We start from the raw sequence: 25,606 nt of genomic DNA on the forward strand, positions 1-25,606 counted from the left end.
AACTAATGTTAGGTTTTGTGGTTGTTCATTTGCGTCCAAGTCAACGGGCTTTCGTCTTGGTTGACAAGAGTAAGTAGAGAAGCAGTCAGTGTTGACGGGATGTAGTTTTAATTGTCTGGAAGTAGGAAGAAGGCATTATACTTGGTAATTGAATGTAAAGGAAAGTGTTTTGCATTTTTCGAGTTCTGGAATTGCCCAACAAGGCAAGACAGTTTCAAGGCCAGGTTGAGAATCATGCTGAAGGATAATTCCCCATCGTTGGATACCTGAATGTAATGACTGTCTTTTTGGTAAGTTATCTTCAAATATTCTATGAATATTCAACTACCTATGTCGTAACTCTACATAGATTCATGATAATTTCAAATCATAAACACTCTTCCTTTAGTGCGTGTTAGAAAATGCGATTAACATCAGAATACAATCACTCTGTCCTTCAGTATGTTAATCTCTTCGTGGTTATTTGCAGTTCGCTGTCAGATTTCTTGTCGGTAAACCCGTAATTTTTGTCTTAATTCACAGGCATTTTCTTTTCACTGTTCTAAAAGATTACTGACTGTCAGCTAGGAAAAGATGTTGAATTTGCACAAGAATGTTAAATGCCCCAATTTATCGAAATGATTACCTGACGGCGGATGTTAAATTGGTTTTGAAATGATTGATTGACAAAACAAATGTGCTGGAAACAAACTGGCAATAAACATGAATTGTAGTGCAATCTATTTTATTTTTGCTGCGTTATTGTGTTTTGTACCGGTATTCGCTGTCGAATATTTCTCTGTAAGGGAAGAGCAAAAAGCTGGGACATTCGTTGGGAATATTACCACAAGGAATAGTTTCAAATATTATTTTGGAGGGCAAGTTGATTACTTTCAGATAAACCCAAACTATGGCTCTATTTCAACAAGTGCTAAAATCGACCGTGAAACTTTAGGAGCAGATGAATTAAGATATGTTGTTTTAAGCTCAGCTCCTGTTTATGCCACGGAAGTTGTGATCAGGGTCATAGACATAAATGACAATGCTCCTAAATTCAAAATTCCAGTTGTCAACTTGAAAATTGCTGAATCTGTTGAAGCTGGTTCATTAATTCCAATTGACAGTGCATTTGACCCTGATGCTGGCTCAAATAGTGTCTTGAACTATTCAATTTTAAATGGCAATGAACTGAACATATTTGGTGTTGAAGTGATTTTAAACTTGCTTCATTTGAAACTGAAACAGAAGCTGGACAGGGAAGTAGAAGATTCATATTATCTTAATATTTCTGCAGCTGATAATGGGGTGCCTAGTTTAATTGGACATGTTGGAATTAATATTACAGTTGAGGATATAAATGATAACACACCATTATTCAATCCTACCTCTTACAAAGCTGAAATATTTGAAAATGCAACAGTTGGTACAACTCTGCTCCAGTTAAGAGCAACAGATCAGGACACAGGAACCAATGGGCAGATCAAATACTCATTGCAAGATGCAAGCATGTTTTTGGTGGGTAGAGAAACAGGCATAATATCTCTCAAGGGTATACTTGATTATGAGACTACAAAATCATACACATTGAAGGTCAAAGCTTCTGATGGAGGGAATCCAGCATTTACTGCTGTTGCCACTGTGACAGTTGCTGTAAAAGATGTTAATGACAACCATCCTATAATAAGCTCAAACCAAAGAAAAAATATCACCCTTGTTGAAAATTCTAATTGCGATAATTTCTTCTTCATAGAACTTTCTGATAAAGATTTTGGGCCAGTTCTATTATCAATAGTCTCTGGAGATATCAACAACAAGTTTAAAATAACATCAGCTGGAAACGGTTACCGTTTTCTTTCAACAAATACTCAACTTGACAGGGAAAAACAAAGTAGCTTTTCTCTGTTACTCAGGGCAACAGATTCTGGCAATCCATCTTTACATTCAGATTTTGTTCTTGTTATCAATGTTGGAGACACTAATGATAACCATCCCACTTTCGAGAGAAGTACATATACATCTAGAATCAAGGAGGGTTGTCCTTCTGGTACCTATGTTGGTTATGTGAGAGCAACTGATTTGGACACAGATATAAGATCTCAAGTAAGATATTCCATCTCCAATGGCAACTATAGACACTGGTTCAAAATATCTGATTTAACAGGCCTAATCACTACCACTACAGATGTCATTGACTTTGAAATTTTAAAAGAGCCTTTTATTCTTTTAACCATAACAGCCAGTGACCTTGGAACGCCTGCCCTTAAAACAAACACAACTTTTAATGTTACTATTGAAAGTACAAATGATAATTCCCCTGTTTTCAATCAGCCATTTTATGCCATATCAATTAACGAAACTGCACAATTACACACAGTTGTCCTTAAAGTTGCTGCAAAGGATCTGGATCTTGGAAAAGATGGGAAAATATTCTATGAATTTGTGTATGCATCTGCTTCAGTTAAGAAATACTTTGATATTAACCGGTTATCTGGGGAAATTGCTCTTTTACACAAGCTGGAATATTCAGTAGAGAACACATTCTCATTTTATATCCAGGCCACAGATGAAGGTATTCCGTCTAGGTATGGTAAAACTGAAGTTAGGATCAATGTTGCTGATACAGATAACCATGCACCAGTTTTTGCAATGAGGCAACTCTATTTAAATGTTCTTGCTTCAAAATCTCATGGATACATTGACACGCTGACTGCAGTGGACCTTGATTCAGGTGTCTTTGGACAAATACAATACAGCATTGTAGCAGGTAGCTGTTGCAGTTTCTTTGTGATTGATCCACTAACTGGTGTTTTGAATTCTACAATGCTTTTGGCTACTGGAAGTAAATATGATTTCAGTGTTAATGCTGTAAGCAATGGAAAATCTGCAACAGTCTCTGTTAAACTGAATGTGTTACAAAATTTTTCTTTGAATCCAACTTTTGAACGAGATCACTTTTCATTTAACGTTGATGAAAATGTAATTGGGAAGTATGTTGGGAAGGTGACATTGGCACGTTCTGAACAGTTGCAGATCAACTATTATATTATTGCTGGAAACAGATTTGATGTTTTTAGAATCAATAAAAATGGAGAAATATTTACTAAAAAAGCCATCGACAGGGAAAAAATGACCAAATCTGAACTAATTATTGGTGTGTGGACAAATGAATCAAATTTCCATACAGCAAAAACTGAAGTGACAATTTGGGTTAATGATCTGAATGACAATGCACCAATTTTATCAAAACAGGTTTTAAAGGACTACACTGTTGATGAAAATGCCAGAATTGGAAGTGAAATTTTTGATTTAAATGCTGTTGATTATGACACAGGTGCTAATGGAGTTGTGAGGTATTCAATCATTGAGCCATCTGATGGTATATTTGAAATCGATCAATCAACTGGAGCTGTTTACTTGACTAAGAATTTGATGAACAGAAGAAACCCTGAAAAATTTGTGCTTACCATCCAGGTTTCAGATATGGGAACACCAAAGCAGGTTCTAAATGCAAAATTTACAATAAGGCTTGCTGACCTTAACAACCACATTCCTGTGCTATCAGCGTCACATTACAGTGTAATTATTCCAGGAAATCTAACTGTAAACAGCCGCTTCTTAAAAGTTAGTTCCAATGACTATGACTATGAAGGAAATGGAAGAGTTTTATACAAAATTTCAAGTGGCAATGTTGGACATACATTTGGTGTGTTTCCCAGTGGCTGGATCTACTTGAGAACATTGTCTTTAAGTGACCAAATTGATTATTTTTTACTTAACGTATCTGCATTTGACCAAGGAAATCCCAAAAAATCAAGTTCTGCACAAGTTTCAATTTTTGTTCAGCAACAGGGAGCAAAAAGGAGCATATTTAAAGAGCCTGTTGTGTATTCAGTTTTGAAGGAAAACAGCCCACCAAACATTTCTGTTGCAAATATGAGTGATAACCTTGTATCTGGAAACAGCATGATATCTTTCAAATTTGGAAGTTTACTACCATTTTTATCTATCAACAAAAGAGATGGTGTTATAAAGGCAAATCAAAGTTTGGACAGAGAGCAGATATTCTTAAGTTATGGCCATGAAAATTTAACTGTCTTAGTACTTGCAGAGCAACAGAGTGGCAATGTAGTTAATAAAGAAAGCTGTATTCTGATGATCACACTTCAAGATGAAAATGACAATGGGCCTGTATTTGAAAAACAAGTTTATAGTGCAACTGTTATAGAAACAACTGCCCCTGGAACTTCTATTTTGAAATTTCATGTTGTTGATAGAGATGGCAATGAAAATTCTGCGACCATTTATGAAATGTGGCCTAGCCAAACATTGTTTACTATAGACAGAGGTACTAGTACAATTCTTTTGAAATCAGGACCAATCACTCCTCAACTGGATTATGAAAGAAAGGATAAATATAACTTCACATTAATTGCAAAAGATGGAAAAAATACTTCTTTATCTTCGACATGCCAAGTTCATATCTACGTTTCTGATGCAAATGACAATAAGCCTGTTTTCAATGGTGCAGTGACGTCATTGTTTGTGAGTGAAAGTACTGTTGTTGGAACAACAATTTCCACTTTTAATGCCACTGACAAAGATTCAGGGGAGAATGGCTTTGTAGTGTATTATTTGACGTCAAGTTCTGTCAAGGGAACATTTGCAATTAACCCTTACACTGGAGAACTGTACACTATTGGCGAACTTGATTATGAGACAAAGCAAATGTACTTTGTTGTAATAACTGCCAGTGATCGTGGAACGCCATCTTTGCACCAAAATATAAGTGTGAGAATTGATGTGACAGACTCGAATGATCACTACCCGCAATTCAACCCCGAGCCGTCGATTATTATTGTTCCAGAGGATGCAGCGTTGTCTTCAGTGATTGGTCAGTGCTCTGCTTCAGACTTGGACTCTGGCAGCAACAAGGTTATTCGATACACTGCAATTGAGCAAGGTCCTGTGCAAAACGCCTTTAAAGTTGATCCAGTGAATTGTCAGATTTCTTCTCAAATTCAGTTTGATAGAGAGAAACTTGATTCTTATTTTTTAATAATTCAAGCAGCGAACAATGCTTCAGACGCAACAAAGCGACTTACAAGTACAAAGAATGTTACCATCAGCATTGCAGATGTCAACGATAATACACCGGTCTTCCTGCCGCCATTTGGTGCAGGATTCACACGTACCACATCAACAGGTTGGGAAGTCATGACAGTTGCTGCTTACGATCTAGATGAAAGTGTCAATGGAACAGTGAGGTATTCAATAAATCGTAAGTTTGATCATGCTTGTTTTTCTGTTAACGCATTGACTGGAAAGTTGACAGTAATAGCACCACTTTCATCTACCAAGAACGTGTTCCAAATTGAAGTCATGGCAAGTGATCAAAGTTTACAAAACAGGAAATCTTCTAATGCTCTATTTTATTTATTCGTTTTCGGCTCACCATCAAACGCTCCAACTTGCAGCAAGGGACGTGTTAATTTAGCTGAGAATGTTGTGCATGGTACAAATGTTTTCAGTCTCAATGCAGTTTCGAGGCAAAGCAATTCACAGATGCTATTTATAATAAAATCTGGAAACACTGACAACGCCTTCTTTCTTAATTCTTCAACCGGTCTGATTACAAGCAGGAAAATGATCGATTTTGAGCTTGGACCAAGGCAGTATAATTTAGTTGTTTATGCTATTGAAAAGTTAAGTTCGGTACCAATGACTGTAGAATGTGAAGTTCAAATTGATATTCAAGATGTAAACGATAATGCACCTGTATTTACTGATGCTCCAAAAGAAATAACTGTTAAAGAAAGCGAAAGTGTTGGATCAGAACTGTATGTGTTTAAAACTATTGATATCGATTCTGGAGACTTCCGTGTTGTCAAATACTCAATAATCGATGGGAATAGTGCTTCAGTGTTCTCGCTTGGTGCATCTTCAGGAAGACTTACGCTCAGCAAGCAATTAGACCGTGAAACGACGGAGTTTTACCACTTGTTGGTGCAAGCAAGTAATGAAGGGAGTCGTAAAACAGTTACGCGGGTGAGAATAAAAGTTGCTGATATAAACGATAATACGCCAAGTTTTGGTACAAGCTATTATATTTTCACCATAAAAGAAAATAGTCCACATGGTTCTTTTGTGGGGCAGGTAAATGCTGTTGACAGCGATTCTGGTCGCAATGGAGAAGTTTACTATGAAATATTGAACAAAAGCCCAGACACATTCGTCATTGATCACTCAAGTGGAAAAATTTGGCTAACTGGAAACGTTGATTATGAGTCCATTCAAACGTTTATCCTAGATGTGAAAGCAACGGATTATGGAACACCAAAGCTCTCGAAAGCTGTGCCTGTTTTTGTTAATATAGCCGATGTTAATGACAATTGCCCAATATTTTTAAAGAAGGATTACGTAGTTTCTGTAGAAGAAAACTTGCAGGCAGGTGTGTTAGCAGTCGGTGTTCACGCCACAGATAAAGACAGTGGTTTAAATGGCGTCGTTACATATCAGATCACTCACGGTAATGATTTTGACAGTTTTGGAATTGATAGCAAAGGTGAAATACGAACAAGAAGAGCCCTTGACCGCGAAGAAAAAGCTGTTTTCATTTTACTGGTAAAAGCAGTTGACTCTGGACTAGAGAGCGAAAGAAAATGCATGTCATACGCAAGAGTTACTATTCATGTTTTGGATGTAAACGATAACCCACCTGTCTTAATAAATTCGAACTTGGTTAGCATTCCTGAAAGCTCTACAGTTGGGTCTATAGTTTACACATTTGATGGATTTGATAAAGATAATGGTATAAATGCAACAGTCAGGTATGCTGTTATTGAATCAAATGATGCCGGCCACACTTTCGAACTTACGGAAAATGGACGCCTGTTGCTTTTGTCTCGACTTGATTTTGAGGCTAGAAAAGAATACAAAATGCGAATTCGTTTGTCAGACAGTGGAAATCCAGTGATGGTGTCAGTTGCTAATGTAACTGTAGCGGTTACTGATGTTAATGACAATAACCCAGTTATACTGCATCATGCTTTGTCAATATCAGTTTTGGAAAATACTATGATTGGCAGTACTTTGATTGAATTAACGTCACGTGATTTGGATTCTGGTGAAAATGCGCGCCTGGCTTATAGTATTCTAACTGGAAATCTCAATGATACGTTCAGCATTGAGCCAGAGTCAGGTATTTTGTATTTGGAAAAATCGCTTGATCATGAAGTTAACACGCGTTATTCTTTGGAAATCGAAGTTAAAGACCACGGTGTACCACAAAGACGAGGCCTAACAACATTGAGTATTGTAATCGGAGATGTTAATGATGTGCCACCCAGTTTTATTTCAACGAGTTACAACATTAGCGTGATGGAGAACACTCTAATCCCTAATGTTTTAGTCCTTCAAGCGAATGATAAGGATTCTGGCAAGAATGGTGAAATAATTTATAGCATAGAGAGATCAAAGGTATCTAAGTTCTTTTCCATTGATCCAAACAATGGGAGTCTTTCCATAGTCAATGCATTGGACAGAGAATCTTTCAGTCTGGCTAAGCTAACAGTACTGGCAAGAGATAACGGTTTTCCGTCGCTTACTGGAAGGACAACAGTTTTTGCCAATGTTCTTGATGATAATGATAATTATCCTGTGATTCAACCAGATAATTCCACCAAGCATGTACGAGAAAACCTAAATGGAAATGTTGAGGTACAAAGATTGAAGGTAACTGATCTTGATAATGGAGTCAACTCTACTGTAGACATCAGTCTTGTGAGTGATTTTGGACGTTTTCAAATAAAAAAGATTGGTAGTGAGTATGTTGTATCCACAACAAGAGGACTAGAAAGAGAAGATCCACTTTCATCTACAAATACAGAATATTATCGTTTGGAAATTAAAGCTGAAGACAAAGGCAATCCAAAACGAACTTCATCTGCTGTCATTCGTGTGTTTGTTGACGATGATAATGACTCTCCTCCTGTTTTCAGCAAGAAAAGATACGAAGTAAAAACCCAGTTCAATTCACCTGTAGGAACTTTCGTCACTCAGTTACAGGCTACCGACAGAGATACAATCTCAAACTCAAGAATGGAATATTCTATTGTATCTGGGTCTTCACACTATGTTAGTGTAGAAGCTCTTACTGGCGTTATTGTAACAAGAACAAGGATCCCCATAGGCACGACGTTTGAGATCCAAGTTGAGGTAAGAGATCCAACAAAGGCTTCTTTCAAAGACACAACAACTGTTGCCATAACTGCAGCTACTGGCTACCCAAAGTTTACTCATGGTGGCCTGTATGATTCGATATCAGAAAATGCTGTCATTGGTACAACCTTGAAAATAGTTAATGCTACAAGTGATGATGTGGGACCTGCTGGAAAGATTTATTATTACATTCATTCTGGCAATGATGGAGCAGCATTTTCTATAGGTCATATCTCTGGAAACGTGAGTGTGAACAGGGAATTGGATTATGAAACTAAAAACATTTACTCGTTGTGGATTGAAGCTCGAGACAGTAAAAACCCTCCGTTGTCAGCTTTTGTTAAGTTGGTTATAACAGTCAGAAATGAGAATGACTCAGCTCCTATCGTCACAAGTCCTACAGCGCCAATTTTGTTCATAGAGAACCAAGGCAGCAATGCATTGGTTACACGTGTTGTTGCTTCTGACATAGACAATCCATCAATGACCTCTAGATTGCGTTTTGAACTAGGAGCAAGTGCAAGTACCTTACCATTTGTTATTGACAGTATCAATGGAGAGGTCAGGGCAACAAGAACTTTGGACAGAGAAGAAAAGAAACAGTATACACTACCTGTTATTGCGTATCCTGTTGGACAGCGATCTCTATCAACAGCAACTAATGTTATCATAGATATTGGGGACTTGAATGACAACCAACCCGAAATACACAGTCCAAAAAACATCAATGTATCTGAGACACTCCCTGTCAATAGTGAAGTGATGACGTTGAACGTGACTGATTCTGATGAGGGAGCAAATGGACAAGTGACGTTTCATCTCATTTCAAGCGTTTTCAGCATCACTCTCAACACTGGTCGCATAACACTAATCAAAGCCCTAGACAGGGAGACCCAATCGTCATATATGTTGTCAATTTCAGTTAGAGATCCAACCTACCAGAAAATATTCAACTTGAAAGTAACTGTTACTGATGTTAACGATTCCCCGCCGTACTTTTCACCACCGATAATTTTCAAAGATGTTCTTGAAAGCACGAGAGTTGGACAGGTATTTGGAACAGTCTCTGCCCAGGATAATGACTACGGCATCAACACTTTGTCTTTTTATCATATTGAGCCACGATCTGGGCGTGGCTATATTGCTATCGATCCGTACACTGGCTCGTTGAGCCTCAAACGACAGGTGAATTATACAAATATTGCAGCTGGTGAAAGCAATAGCAAAAATGTCCTCCAGTTTACAGTGAAAGCAAGAAATACTCAACCACCATTCCTTGTTGCCAGTGGTACGTTGTTTGTTCGTATTGTCGATGCAAACGACCACATGCCTGTGTTTTCAAGTAGCAAGTATACAGCATTCGTGGAGTCAACATCAAGTATTAATCACGTTGTAGCTGAGGTCTCCGCAGTGGATAATCTTGATACAGGTGTCAATGCTGAAATAGAGTACTTTATTGTAGGCGGTAATGGCTCAAGTCAGTTCAAACTCGATGGAGCGAAAGTGCGAGTAAAATCTGTACTGACGTCATACGTGAATAAGATGTTAGAAGTTTTGATCCAGGCTAAAGATTTAGGTACACCAAGACAAACATCAACGGCAACATTACATGTTACTGTCACTGAAGAAAATAAGTACTCGCCTGTATTTAGTAAGAGCACCTACGAAAAACAGATTCCTGAAAATCAGCAGGTTTTCAAAGAGTTACTTACTGTCCTAGCACGGGATGAGGATACTGGTGACAACGGATTACTAAGGTATACTGTTGCAAGTGGAAACCTTCATGAGACATTTGCCATTAGCTCAAATAACGGCTCACTGTATCTTATCAAACCTTTGGATTATGAACAAGTGAGTTCATATAATCTAAGAATCAATGCCTTTGACCACGGTAAAGTCAATATTCGCAGCTCAAGTGCTGTTGTTCGTGTCATTGTCACTGATGTAAATGACAACTTGCCTGTATTTTCATTGAAAAGTTATGAAGCTAAAGTGAAAGAAAACGTCCCATCTAACACATTTGTCATTCAAGTACTGGCTACTGACAAAGATTCACCTCCTGGCAACACAGTAACATACGATATTTCAAGTCCAATAGGTCGTCGCTATTTTGCTATTGATTCAGCAAGTGGCATTATTAGAACAAGAACTAGCATTGACTATGAGCAGAATTCCTTTTTTGACATAAAAGTACTAGCTACAGATAATGGTTCGGCAAAATTGTCATCAAGTGTCAATGTAAACATAACTGTTGAAGGAGTAAATGAGTTCAATCCACGGTTTACAAAGATATCATACAATTTTTCGATTTCTCAGTTTTCTGCAATCAACAGCAGTGTGGGAACAGTGTTTGCTGTGGATAAAGACAATGGTGTTGATGGTGTTCTTGTTTACCTGCCAAAGTTTTCATACGAAAAGAGTTTTTTCAGCTTGGATATGGCTAGTGGAGTTCTGAAGGTTCGCAGAAAATTGGAAATTGGACGGTATGTGCTGCCAATTTTTGTTAAAAATGATATCAGACCTGTTTCATCCCCAAGTGAAATTGACGAAGCAGTGATACATGTAGATGTCAAGCCGTTAAACATACCACCCATGTTTTCATCTTCACATTATACAGTCAATGTTGTGGAGAGTTCTGTCATTGGCAAGTCAGTTTTTACCGTTCTTGCTACTGATACCGATGCAAAGCCTGGAGGAGCTATAACCTACGAAATTACAAAGCAGTCACCCTTTGAAGCATTTATTATCAACAAAAGAACTGGCTTAATCACTGTTAGCTCTGCAATCGACCGTGAGCAAGTAGCGAACTTCATTGTCACAGTTAAGGCTGTAGATAGCGGATTGCCGCCTGCATCAAACACTACCTCAGTGTCAATCAAAATACTCGATGCTAATGATAACAAGCCAAGCATCTCCAACTGCGACGGTATGGTCCAGGAGAATGCGACAATCGGTACAATTGTTACAGTGGTTGCTGTACGTGACAACGACATCGATCCAAACAAAGGACCATTTGTTTTCAGTATACAAGGCAGTCAGCCTTTCAGAATTAATGCAAAAGGTGAATTATCAGTTAGTTCCGCTTTGGACAGAGAAGCTACAGCAGCCTATAATTTGTCAATCGACGTGACGGACAATGGCTCTCCTCCACAGAAGTCAAGAGCGCACTGTATCATTACAGTACTAGATGTAAGTGACGTCACACCAAAGCCGAGAAATGCTTCCGTCATCATCAATACCCTCGGCTTGTACCCCTCTGGTGGACTAATTGGAGATTTATCACCTATAGACCCAGACACCACTGATATGTATGCTTGCTCATTGGATCATGTTGCGTCTTTGTTCCATTTCGAAACGTCTTCATGCCAGCTTCATATTGCATCGCACAGAACTGCTGAAAAAAGGCACCTGAACTTCACAGCACAGACACATGGCATTACCGTTAAGGACTCAGTGTATATTGATCATGTGCTTATTGCAAATGCTACTGCCAACAAAACCATGGTATTAAGACTGCATGACATCTCGAAAACAGTAACAGAGTTTACTAATGATATGGTTCTCCGCCTTAACAGTGCCTTAGAAGTAATTTCCCCTTCATCAAAAGTTATCCGTGTTATTGGCTACATGAGACAAACCCCGAATACGATTGACATGCTTGTTATTCAACAAGATAGAGCTACGTTTGCTGCAGGAGCAATTTATGGTCTTGAAAGCAGAATACTTGGAAGCAGGTCACAACTTCAACAAGTAACTGGTGCCTCCCATATCGAAGTACCGTACAAAGCATGCACCTCGTCGGGAATTTGCAATAATAATGGTACGTGCTATGAATTGAAGGAAATTGGAAACAATCCAGTGACTTGGAACTCTGAAAAGCTTGTATTTATTGGTGTGTATTTCGAGGCCAATTTTGCTTGCCGTTGCAAACCAGGATTTTACGGGCGTCGTTGTGAAAAAATGTCATCTGGTTGTGTCCCAAATCCATGCAGAAACGGTGCAGTGTGTTCAGAGACCCGCGTATCTGGAGTATTAGCACGTCACTGCGAATGCAGGAAAGGCTTCACTGGCAGTTTCTGTGAAGATGACGTCAATGAATGTCTGGCATCACCATGTCAGAACAGTGGTAAGTGTGTGAACACCAACGGAGGTTACCAGTGCCAATGCGCAGCACGGTTTACTGGAAAAAACTGCGAGAGTACTATCGATTTTTGCAAACCAAACCCGTGTTTATTCGGTGGAATATGCAGTTTGACTGATGTTTCCTTTAAATGCACATGTAAGTTCGGGAGTTTGGGAAGATTCTGTGAAATCAACCCAATGACTTTTTCAGCATTATCGTACCTATCTACAAATCAAGGCGTTGTCCCACAACAGGCACTCAATGTCTCTCTTGATTTTGCAACTTACGACAAGCATAGTCTCCTGATGTATGGATTTCATAGAACAGCAGAAGGAGCGATGTCACCTTTCGTTGCGCTGGAGGTTATCAACAGCAAACTGCAGTTTTCGTACAATTTCGGCAGCAGAATTCGTAGATTATTAGCAGATGCTATGGCAGTTTCCGATGGTGAATGGCATTCAGTTTCAGTCTTTCTTTCCAGCCAGGTAAGTTTCTACTTAAATTGCATTCTAATTTCTATCTTGAATATTTGTTCAAGCATCCCTATGTATAGAATTAAGTTTTTGCAATTAAATAGTGATTTTGACGAATACTCAATTATGAAAAGGCTTTTGAATGCAATCTAAAGCTTTTTTCCAGAATAGGATGGGTGGGCATTTTTCAGGTTGTTATCTAATCTAAACCCTGTCGTATCAAGTACGTCTTCTCCTTTTCACTAGGGCTTGTCTTCCAAACCAGCACTGAAAGACAATAACAAAACCACCGTAGAAAAACTTCTTTCATCTTTCTGTGTTTTCATTTCTCTGTTAAAGTTGGCCCACCAATCGAATAAAATTTCGAGTTTGCACCGAAATGACTACTCTGCAAATGTTAGCAAGCACGTTCAAATTACCTTCCTCGATGTGGCCATGACCCTAATTTATTGTTTTATAAATATTTTCTCTTAGGTCGCAATGCTCAAAGTGGATAAAAGTATCAAGCAAGTTTCTTTGAATGAGGCTAGCCAGTAAGTCATTTTAACACGTGACTTCTTTATTTAGATAATCACCAGTCATTCTGCAAGCCTTCTATGGTAGTTTGCTGTGTTCTTATCTAACAAGCTTAGCATATATCCTTCTACCATCCTATGGCCTAATCCTTAATCCATTCCATTAAATTTCTAATTTAGTTCAAGCGTGTATCGCAAAAAGAACGAGATGAGACCCCTCAGATGACTGTGAGGGTGAATGGTATTTGTGGCTTAGGCTGACGTTCCAAACTTAGCACAGACATTCCTGTGTTGAAGATTCGCGTTTGCATTACATTGAAAAGAGATATCTTGTTCAGAGTGATTTAGTATCTAAAATATGTCAAATAGGATTGGGAGCTAATGGGGATAAAGTCCTGTCTTAAAGATTTCTGAAAAGTGAGGGCAATAATTGGTGGCAACAATATTATTTGATAAAGATCGTCATCACAATCATCATAATCTTCACAATCGTGACCATCATCTTTGCCATCGACATCCTCAGTTGAGTGTGCATCGCTGCTACCATGTTGAGCTTGGTTATACTTTGATTAGGTGTAAATGAATAAATTTCAAGGGCCATTTGATAGATCCTGTAAATTAACTTCTCTTTTTAATCTGAGAGCTCCGAACTGACGAGATACAGACTTATCATGATAAGATATTACAATGTTTTTCGTCAGTTTATCAAATGTATATCACGATGTGGCTAACTGCTTGTAATTTTTAAAGTATTGTGTTTGACAATGAAACGAAACAGTTCGAAGCGCCCATTGATTCGAAGCAAAAGCTCAACCCCAACCTATTTTTAGGTTCGTAAAAGTAACTCAAACCAATACTTGTTTGTGACCAAGTTGCTTTGAGGAGCTACTTTTGTACTTTTGGGAATTTTTTCGCCTGACCTGCCGTTTGGATAGAATGTGGGTACCGTTTTTGATAGATTTCAATCTGTTCTCGGCAGGGGCGGACACTTGGTCAAATATTGGTGGGGGGCAAGCCTATTGGTGATGACGTCACATTCCCCATTGTTTTAGAAAGAAAGACCATTGTCCTCTAAAGTATTGGGGGGGGGGGGCGGTCAATTCCCTCACTTCTCAGGTGTCCGCCACTGGTTCTTGTTTAATGTTCTGAGATATTACATTCCATATTTAAGTTTTTTTAAAGATGTTAATCACTTGGAAATAGCTGTCAAAATTTTGTTATTTTATAAGGTAATTGCAATTATTATGGTTAAATTTTCACGGTCTGTGCTTAGAACATCCCCAAAACCAAGATAAGCAGAATTGCATTAAGCTGCAATATCCGTTGATTAAATTATTTTAACCACCAGGTGAACCACAGTGCTTGAGGTCAGGTTGTGCTTTTTTCAATGAATTTCTCTGATGGTTGTCAGTCGACCATGTCTTATTCGAATGCAGGGAAACCTGCTTTTTGTAACGCATTGCATAGCCAATTTCTTTCTAGCCTATTTTCCTACCCCGTCCTTCCGTGTACCCCAACTCTGCCAGGTTCCCATTAAGACTCTTCCAACTGATAAGAAACCTCGTTTTTTATATTTGCAAACTTTTTTCACACGAAGAACCCCTTTGATATATTGAGATCTCCACGTTGCTCTTGCTGTATAGAAATATCGTTCCCACATTACCCTCCCCAGCCTTCCCAAGTTAGAAGCACGTTCTGTCTAGAACAAGATGGATTTCGCGTCATAATTTGCTCATGTGATGTCGATGGAATTTAGCCTAAAACCCCCATGATTAATACTTTGGCAAAGTCGTCTTATAAGTGAATTTCAAGCGACCATGTCGGCACTTTGATATTGGATTATTGGCAATCCTTCTTATCTCCTATTAATAATAAATGTATGCACCTGTTTATTCTAACTATTTTATCTAAAATCAACATCCAACTAATGGTTTCCGCAATGAAATCTGGATCGCTATTTCTTTTTATACCTAAACATATAGTTAGTGATGTTGACTGCTTGATACTTAATTATAGATTTCTTTGGCAGGATAATGTTTGGATTTTTATAGCGATTTTAAAATGTGTAGTCCCCATTTGACATGCATTGGAAGTTTCTAATATAAGCCTTCAACCTATGTAATAATACCCATGGGGGCCAACATCTAATGTGCGTATCCCACCTGTCTTTTTACCACATTCTATAGTGTAGAAACATCTAATATCAGTCCATGTGTCAGAGGAATACGAACAGTATTACGAACAGTAATTTGAATAAGGCTAGCAAATACAATCCAAGCTTTTTCACTATATAGGAGTACAGAGGGTCACGGTTTTCTGATCTAATGCAAAACGAAACTTCAACGTTAAACGTATAAGTTAATGCTTGGGCTTGCCCTTGCTTACATACTGGGCATTTTTTAGAAATGCTCAGGAAACAACGATCGTACATTCCGTTTAACTAAAACTAATACAGATCTACAACTCCCACTTCTAAAAGCAAAAGCTTGTCAAAAGTCATCTCGTATCCAGCAACTAGCCTCTAAAATATATTGAACCAGATAACTAAACCTTCTCTCAACGCACTCAAACTGCTGTCAAAAAATATTCTCTTTTCCGAGTAAAAGCAATTGAGTAGAAATCTTCTGCTATTTGTTTGTTATTTTCAACTCTCCCCTCAACTTTGAATTTACATCTGAAGCTTTGGTGTCTTAAAACCAAATTTCAAATTTATTTAGGTTGCGCTATGTAACTGCATTAATATCTAAGAGAGATCTGCAATTTTCAAATTCGGAGAAAGAGCAACATAGGTACGGTTTTTAGGCAAGGGTGCCAGTTAGGGGCAAAAAAGTCAAAATTTCCATTATGAAGAAGAAAAAGGTCACAACTGCTGTGGCTATGAGTAAAAGTGAATTTATTAATTATAAAGTTATGGACTATTGGCTTTTTGTGGATAAATGTGCTATCAATTGTCCTCTAGATCACTGAGGTACTATCATTTGTCCTCTACATCACTGAGGTACTCGGCACGAATAGGAATTTCTGGGCCAATAAAGTCTTAAAGATGATGCTATTACTTAATTACTTTTACCTACTTAACAAGGTTTCTACTTTAGATTTGAGGATGAAAGTGTTTGCCTTATGCCGCTGAATTCGCTAGTGACTGGCTCCTTGGTTGCGCCAATTTTATCTTCCTAGTGTTTGAACAAGGAAATCAGAAACTAGGTTAACAGCTTTGTGGATTTAGCTTCATCTCTTTCAGCTGCAGTTGATCAGCTATTGATTAAAAGTATATGATGCTTAGAAACAGGAATTTGTTATGAAGCCGTTCGGATTTTTAAATTTAAAGACTTATTTGAAATGTAAGCAGAAATAACTTTTCTAGAGCTGCTTGTCTACTGTGTCTGTCTGTACGAGTAAAAGTATTCTGCCTCTGTCTGATAACGTAATTCCCTATAGCCACTTCATGCATTTTTCTTAGAAATGAAACACATAACTAGTAAAGTTTCTTAATCGCTCAGACCTTTTATCAGTAAGTTTCTTATAAACGGGTTTCCTTTGAACAAGTATGGGTTTAGGCATAATCGTGGTATAATATTTCAACTCTTCGAAGTAAGCTTCGTAGGTTAATGGTGAACACTTTTATAGCTATGCTATAGATAAATGGTGCGGATAACTGTTTTAAAGGCAAATTGTCTAAAAACCAATTTCTGTGCTTCCACAAACTTGCCACCAGGGTTCTATAGGTTATAGCATAGCGTGGAAACCAGTATTAAAAATTATGGGTCGAATGCGGACACAAAACTAGGTTAAACATTTGATATAGTGAGAACTGATGCGCAGTTGCTAATGCCAAAATTAATGAGAGTGAAGAATTTATAAAAGATAAATTTTGGACGTTTTTCAAGACCTCTAACGCGGCTCCGCTGCGCCATTGCTCGATCCCAGTCTACGTCATGTAAACGACATAAACGAAGCACATGAACTAGCACAACAGAACCGCCATTCATGAACTGGCACAGCAAAACGAAGAAATTATATCAGCCTAAATAATTTCACAAATCCTTCCAAAATTTGAGTCCAGCAAGATAAAAATTTGGATTAAATCTCTATACAGCTGTTTTGAGATAATTGTTTCTCAAGCAATTTCTTCTAAAGTGATGATTTGTCTGCAAACGTTAAAATGTAACTGAGAACGAGGATGAAGTTTCAAGAAAAAATTAATTTCATGTTTGACCCTGATTTTTGATTTGATATTGCAGTCAATCCTCGTATCATGTCGTTGTATGTTTGGCAATCTACACTCGTTAACCTGTTTTACACTGACGACTGGTCACTTTGTTAAATATTATACTGTGTGGGTTGGATCATTTAGAGGGCAGTACAATGCAACGGTAATCCAGTAGCTCTTGGCAACTCACAAACAGAGCACAACACTGTCTGTGTAACATTATTAACTTGTCTTTTTGTGATACTACCTATTTGTCACTATGTTAACCTGTCAAATTCCCTATAAAATGAATCCGGCATAGATATAATACTCTGGTTCAAGTAAGTACAATGCCTGCCAAAAGTCTTGGAACACTGACATCAATTTCCAAGGTCAAAACCAATCATCCCCCTCTCCCCCACGGAACAATGTTGGTTTACTATCAAACGGGTTAGGATTTTAGGAAGCACTTTCTTTTGCGCTTCTTTTATGATATTTCTCTAAATCATCAACATTGTTTGAGGGGGAAGGGGGCGGAAGTAGCAATTTTTTTTTCATGAAAGGAATGAAAGATATCAAATGCAGCGTAAATTGGTGGGTGTTCCAAGTACTTTTGGCAGGCATTGTAGCCTGAAGCCTTTATAAACAAGGCAAAAAAACTATTCGATCTAGCCAGGTGTATACAGCCAGGAAACATAAAACGCATGGAAAACAGTTCCTAAAAAAGTTATATCGTAAAGGAAAGTCAGTATTGCCTTTTTTTGTTTATTCCGCGAGCTTCCGGATGCCTTCTAGAACTCAATTGAGGCAATGTTTTTGAAGCAATGAAGCTAAGCTTGGATTAGACTCCTGCAAGTCGATCAAATGCTAGTTTAGGGTGCTACAAAATATCCAAACATTTTTATACGGACAGTCATTACCATTGTTTTCATTTTCTGTTGTTGCTAAAGTCATACGCTGACTCCCCCTTTTTTCTCTCCCAAACAGCTAATGTAACTTTGAACTGTTAAAACTGTTTAGAACGTTTCCTTGTTCTAAGAATATCCTAAAAGACAGGCGCTTATATTTGTTTAGTATTTTATGGTGTTTTCCTTTATTTTATACACACCTTTCATTTAAGTTGCCACCTGTTGTCAATAATTATCAAAATTATGCTAAAAACTCGATTTAGACTTTGGCATATCCCTCATTGTGGAAGTACAATAGTTGTGCTGTGGGCTATAGGTAGTTGTGCATTGGACGTCAAAGAGATGAACTGTGTGGGAAACAGAGAGGCGGAACTTCATAGCTATAAAATTCTGAAATATAACCATCTAGTGACCAAGTCTTTCGTCCTTGAAAGTAAAAGATTAAATCGAACGTAAATTCTCTTTTCCCTGAGGATTCGTGCGGTAACTTATTCATATTCTGCTTAATTAGGTCTGAATTTAGGAAATGTCATCTTTCCGCAGCGGTTAAGAGAGACTCTTTAATCCTCTCCTAAAATATTGATAGTTTATGTTAAAAATTTGATATGACCTTACATTTTACTATTTAAAGGTACAAGCTATGAATTTCTAATTTCGATTCGGTCTAAAAGAGTAATAAAGTAAAAAGCTGATAATCGAATTATATGCAAGGGCGTCTTCATGTTTCAAGAAGGAGGGTGCCTATTGTCAACATTGCTTAAAACGCAGTTGCCCGCGACAGAGGAGCAAGCGTATTATTCTGTGCTACAACGATCTCTTAGTTGGCCACTCGCGCATGCGCTCTGTCCAGACATTTGCAATGATTCGAACGGGTCACATGATATCCCACACAGTTGTGTGTTGGTGCGCGCAGTTGACAAAAGTAGATACTGAAAACAAAACTAGCTTATTTAGTGTATGATAGGCTAGGTATAGCTAGCTGTATTAAAGAGCTCAACCTTGTTCGTGAAAGGTGCAGTTTTATCATGTAACTCAGTGCCGTCAGAACAAAGTTCATATTAGGGAGGAAGGAGCTATCCATTGTATTTCTACTCATTCAGTATAAAGGAAATATACTATAGCTTGACATTTATTGGGGGGGGGCTTCAGCCCCCAGGTTCTGACGGCCCTGTAACTTATTTTTAATGCGTCAAGTACATCATGTTTGATGTTAAATTGTTTCAATTTTCAGGTCACCTGACATAGGCGGTGCCCCTGTATACGTGGGAGGTGTTCCATCGATCGATCCAATACTAAAAAGGCCTAAGCAAGTCTCTACTGATGACTTCACAGGATGCATGAGAAATGTTTATATCAACGCATACCACCTCGATCAGGCGACCTCTTTCAAGTCGCATTACGTCACGAGCGGGTGTTCCAAAGCTGCTAGATGTACGAGCAGTCCATGCAAGAATGGCGAGTGTATAGAAGGCTGGGGAGGCGCCCAGTGTCATTGTAAAGCAGGGTACTCTGGCGATTCTTGCAGCGAAGGTACTATTGTCATTATTTTAGAATTTTCCTGTTTCAATTTTAACCTGGTAGAGTGACAAAGGTGTTATTTGTCCCAACCATTGTGTTGTTTTCAGCATTCCTCTGACAGAAGAAATGTAAACGGAATCCACATGAAATCCACTTACCTCCTAGCACAGGTGAAACGCTCAAGTAAAAATGAGCTTTTTCTGTCTACACAAATTTTATTTTGATCTTGACATATTCAAGACATCTAAATGAACGGGTAGCCTTGCTTGAAACACGATTCCAAACTTTTCTCACCATTTGTTTTGCCGCATTCTTCATGCATGTTGCCGCATATGGAAACATTAATGGAAGGTGTAGCTTAATTACTAGCAGCAAAATCAGGACCATGATGACAATCAAAACAAATCAGTGTGGTTAAAATCGACATTTGGACGAATTTGCAGATGAAGAAAATTTCAAGACGAGCTTCCTCGGTTAAATGAATCTTTAGATAGTTCGGATATTAATGATCCGAGAAACTAATGAATAACTAAATAGTGATTTCTTAAGAATAGAAAGATAAGTAATAGTAATAGACAGATTTCTTATTATGGAAAGTTAATTAAAACTAAAGTGACTCCAAAAACATCGAAAAGGCTAATGCGGTATGGAAGAGTTTCGTTTATTAAGCGTCAAGGGGTCTCAACAAATTAGCAGGCTCCCGTGTAATTCTCTTCCCCTTCTTGTTTGTACCTTAGTGCTCTCTACCACACGTGATAGAGTGGCGTTATTTTTTGCCATTTATCTGTTAATATTTTTTTAGTTAATTGTAATAGAGGAAAAAGTCGACTGATACCATTTTAGCTATCTAGGAATATAAAGTTGGTTAACATTTTGATTGTCTGGACACTGCACTTTTTTACGGACTACTTTGATACAATGTCCTACTTTTCAGTAAATTTAGATTTCATTTAAGTGTTTTATGAAAGCCTGATAGTGAGCAGTGAATGCTAAACAGCTTGTTGTGATAATTCCTCAACCTGTTCACGGCATTGGGCGTCTTATTCTTGACAAAAACTCGCTTGTTTCGTCGTATTGTCATTATATTTTTCTTATTTTTAGTTGCCAAACCGTTCACATTTGGTGGATCCTCCTTCGTCACATTTAAATTGAAAGACAGCTACAGACGTAAGATGCAGCTAGCTTTGGCAACAGCCTCGACCCGGAAGCGCAGGTCAGTGGCTGGTGGCTCGCCAGCCCCCAATTCGTTTCTGATTGAATTCAGGACTCGCGAAAAGAATGGATTACTTATGTATGCTGTTGATGTTACTGGCAACTTCACCGTATTGCACGTAAGTAGACTCTCCTTTCAGCCAGTGGGCAGTTAGAGGATTGTTGTTCTGATCGTTATGAAGGAGGAGGGTTAATATGGTTCGAGAACCGATATGATTGCCTTGTTCATCTTATCCCTTTTCAATGATATATTTCAAAATACCATGAAAAGAGATTGATATGAATAATAAAATCACACTTGCAAAGTCGAAATAAAAGCCTAAAGGGATTTTACAAACTCTTTTAAAAGGACTTTTTATTCACTTCGGTTCTTGATATTTTTGTTCACTTTGGTACGTATTACAAGGCTTTTAGTGCTTTTTTTATTTCAACTAGACCTTTTAACCGTTAATGATTTCTTAAATAATTAAACAATCAGATCATACTTTTGCCGATTGGTTCTTACAATACATTTATCAGATTTAATTTGTTTATGTTGATGTTGGTCACACAGATTTTGCATAGAGCAATGGAAAAGAATTGGCATAAAAGGTTATTTAATCGCTTCCTTTCTGTTGGACTAAGCCTTGATATGAAACAATCTTAATACGAAACGTTCTCGGCAAATTGAAGCATTTTCAAAGTTTCATTGCACTTCCATCAATTGTTTTGAATTCGCAAAATGAATTGATTCTTACTGCTAAACCAAATTTCCATAAAATTATGAGGTTTTTGTAGGCCAAAAAGGAACTCTTTGTAATCTAATTTCCAAAATTGACAAATGAAAATTGCCGTATTCGTGTAATTGTCGATTAACATATTCCCAACACATTAGTGTAGGGAATGTTAAGGATCGAGAAAGGTCTTTTCTTTGAAAGCATAGTTATATTTTAAACCAAACATTATAAGTACTACGACCAACATCATATTTAAGGCCATACTTTTTGTCCAACTTTTTGTCTTTTCCTGGATTCCTACATTTTCTTATATCATGTATTTCTTGCAGATTAAAGACGCAATCATACACTACAAGTTCGAGTTGAAAAACGGGGAATCTGGTGCGCTGGTTATTAGTAAACCTGAAATCACTGACGGTAACTGGCACAACATCTCGTTGAATGTAAGTGACAGAACAGTGTATTTAGCTCTTGACGACAAAAGAATCGTGCAAAGCTCTTTCCAAGTTTTTCCACATAGATTCTATTCTACATACACAGATGCTGTGTCGATCGCAGGAACACAGACTCCCAAGTACATAAATGGCAAACTTTTGCCTAAATTCAAGGGGTGTTTGAATCGCATTTCTCTGAATAACGAAAACTTAGCGTCCGCGTCGTCTGAGAAATTCAACGTGACAAGGGTCGGGCCGGTAACTGAAAGCTGCTCCGGCCGTGAAGTTTGTAAACCGAATCCATGCACGGACCCGGCGAGGTCCTACTGCGTAGATTTGTGGGAGAAGTATGAATGTGTGGAACCAGGCCAATGCAACAACGCACCTTGTAAAAATAATGGCAAGTGCACTCCAAATAGCGGTGGATACATCTGTAACTGCAATACGAACTTCACTGGTAAAAACTGCGAAACGCCTTTTGTTTGTTTGACGTCACCATGTAAGTCAGGAGAATCGTGTGTCGCTCATAAAACCAAAGTATATGAATGTGTAGCTGCACCACAACGGACGTCAGGTGGCTTAAGCTCTTCAGAAATTGTTATAATAGTTGTTGTTGTAGTGATTGGAATAGCCTTGATTCTTGTCGTGGTCTACTTCGTACGAAAAAGGCAGCCCTTTAAAACAAAGAAAAGTGACGTTACGGATTCAGCCATTGAAATGAGGCACACAACAAGTGCGAATTTCAGCAACCATGGCTTTGATTCAGAATCATATCTTACGGATGGAAAGGTGGCTCAAGAAAAGGTTGCTAAGGAGCAAGGTTTCGTTAACAGTGCTTTCATAAAAGATTCACGGGCTGATGACTTGAATTTGGTTTCAAGAAGAGGTGTCCAGTTTATAAGCACTTCTCAACCTGCTTTCATCCAGCCTCGATCTCATCGAGAGGCTGAAACAACGCAAGGCTCGAACAGATCTTTACCATTAATGAAGTACCAGGATGATATGCATATGGAAATGAAGCGAAACGAACGAATTCTCAAAGATTTACGGGGATTCAGCAAACCCGATTCGCTAGCTCCAAGGATAAACGAGCCTCAATTTCGAGAAAATAGACGCAGTAGCGAGAGACTGCATGACCTCAAAGGAAGCTCGCAATTTGGCACAGCCACGCCACCATTCGAAAGCGGGTTCGAATCGACTGGAAGTGACATCGATAGTGAGCATGATCATGCCAGTTTGACTGACATTGTAGATGGCTCGTCCCAGCTAGAGCTATACGATTTGGAGGTTGCAAGTATTGGATTTAGCGAAATGAGCTGGCAGAATGACAATAATAGTTCTAATTCGCGCGATATAAGGCGGGATTTTATTGATAGACGGCTTGATCGTCTTAGACATCTTGTTCCACAGTTTAGTACGCATGATCATGTTTCAACTGTAAGTGACCGGAACACTAGGAGTGATCGATTAAGTGATCGTTTAAGCGATTTAGTGGAACAAGACTCATCATCGGATTCGGATGGATCCTTTACTGGAAGCGAATATGAGTACGGAGATGAGAGAATCTCAACTAATAAACTCAACCGCAAGCATCTAGTCTTCACCAAACATCCACAGGCCAGTGATAGCGATGCAGAAAGTAGCTTTAGGCCGCGAAGAAACTCGATTAGTAGCTCTGTAACAAGTATGACAGACGTTGGGAGTATAAGAAACGTGCCTGTTTCGGAGCGAAGGGCTGCTGCTGGCAATTCTATACCTTCAATTAATTGGGACGAACTGTTGAACTGGGCGATGAAATACGAGAATTTAGCAGACGTGTACAGGGATATTGCTGTGCTGAGTGATAGTGACACGGATTCAGAAATTGTCTTGAAGCCTGAAAGGGTTTCATCCGCAAGAGCTTCAGCCAGACAGTCAAGACAAAACGAACTTGTTCAAAAACCAGTTAAATTTTACAGTGCCCAAGAACTGCATTCAGAACAATATGTTTAGTTTGTTCAGTTACCTTATTTTTTAGAAAACACGTAGAGTTTATAAATTGTTTAAATCGTCTAAAAGTCCCTGTGACATTGCTTTAACGTTAAGTCGTCCTCTTTACTCTCCCATCTTACATATGTCACGTTTTTGTGACAATGAAGGGGGACTCTCCTAGACTTTTCTAATCAAGAGGTGACACGGTTCGATTTCAATAAATTTCTTCGAATTTTCATATATCAAAAATACATAAAATATGAATGAACTTTGTAAGTGAATTTTTGGTAAAGGGATTGTGCAAATTATTTTATCACAAGTCGTTGTTCATGATGAATTTCCGGTTGTTTGGGACAAAATATTTTGGGAGTTTTTATTCATGAAAATCGATGCTGTACGCAAAAGTATGTAGATTTGTTTTACTTCTTCATTGATGTTTTCGAAAAAGTAAATCAGGAAAACTATTTGCAAATGGAGATGGGATGACCTTTTTTATTCTTAGTTCTAAAAGACATCTTAGATGATGAACTCGTTAATACTGTTTCTTGTCAGTTCTAAGTCACCTCCGTAGACAAGCTTCTTGCAAAATTCACATTTTGGTATATTTCTATATATTTTGAATACGTCGAACAGATGCGATTGTATATCGTCAAATGGATGGAATTTCGAAGGCCATAGAAACAGCTTAAGTTTATATTTCAACCAGACTCTTTTGCTATAGAGAAAGTCCAGGTACTTTTGACATGCTTTAGATTCCGATTGTTGATATTAACCACAAGTTGAATTTTGTGTCAAGAAAAGTTGTTAGAAATGTTTTTCATGGTTAGATATTAGTGTATTGATTTTTCATTCATACATTTGTAGTAAGTTTAGTACAAATTTTATAGCTTAGATATATAAATATTCTTTCTGATGAAAGATAGATTCTTGATGTATATTTTGATAAGAAGATCAGATTGAAATTATTGAATATAATGATTCTTAGAATGCTGTAAATTTTGTTAGTCAACTTTGTTTGAGTATTAAAATAAATTTTTCAAAGAGTCGCTTTATTTCAAGTTACTTGTTTTCTGCTCTTATGCTTTTATTTATCAGATGCCTTAAAAAACTACAATTGTCGCATCATATTGTAGGCAAATATTGTATAATCGTTTCAGAAATCACTTTGTGTTCAACCGATCTTTGGTATGATATGATTGCGCCCATCCCTACTCATTTGATATATATTGATTGACAAACCAATCACTCAGTGATTTTATTAGGTTCTCATTGGAAGCCTCAATACTTCCTTCTTCAACGTTCCTTTACTTTACTTTGTCTGCTGTTAAGAATTTTATTAAAGCATCTCATG

General features: G+C 37.9%; 1 protein-coding gene across 1 annotated transcript; it reads left to right on the forward strand.

Annotated features, from left to right (window-relative positions):
• On the forward strand, positions 1-25,313 carry LOC135685964 (protocadherin Fat 4). Its single transcript, XM_065202086.2, has 6 exons — positions 1-290; positions 523-12,804; positions 13,267-13,325; positions 19,636-19,934; positions 21,024-21,253; positions 22,180-25,313. The coding sequence occupies exons 2-6, from the start codon at positions 703-705 to the stop codon at positions 24,274-24,276; spliced, it is 14,787 nt and encodes a 4,928-aa protein (XP_065058158.2). The 5' UTR covers positions 1-290; positions 523-702; the 3' UTR covers positions 24,277-25,313.
• Positions 25,314-25,606: the final 293 nt, after the last annotated feature.

The sequence above is a fragment of the Rhopilema esculentum genome, chromosome 6 (genome assembly GCF_057945365.1).
Source record: "Rhopilema esculentum isolate cy_ngs chromosome 6, ASM5794536v1, whole genome shotgun sequence".
In the NCBI taxonomy this organism is placed as follows: domain Eukaryota; kingdom Metazoa; phylum Cnidaria; class Scyphozoa; order Rhizostomeae; family Rhizostomatidae; genus Rhopilema; species Rhopilema esculentum.

Coding starts and splice junctions, on each gene's coding strand:
- LOC135685964 (XM_065202086.2), top strand. CDS start 703: ATGAATTGTAGTGCAATCTATTTTATTTTTGCTGCGTTATTGTGTTTT. Junction 12,805..13,266: donor CAGTCTTTCTTTCCAGCCAG/GTAAGTTTCTAC, acceptor ATTTTCTCTTAG/GTCGCAATGCTCAAAGTGGA. Junction 19,935..21,023: donor TGGCGATTCTTGCAGCGAAG/GTACTATTGTCA, acceptor TCTTATTTTTAG/TTGCCAAACCGTTCACATTT.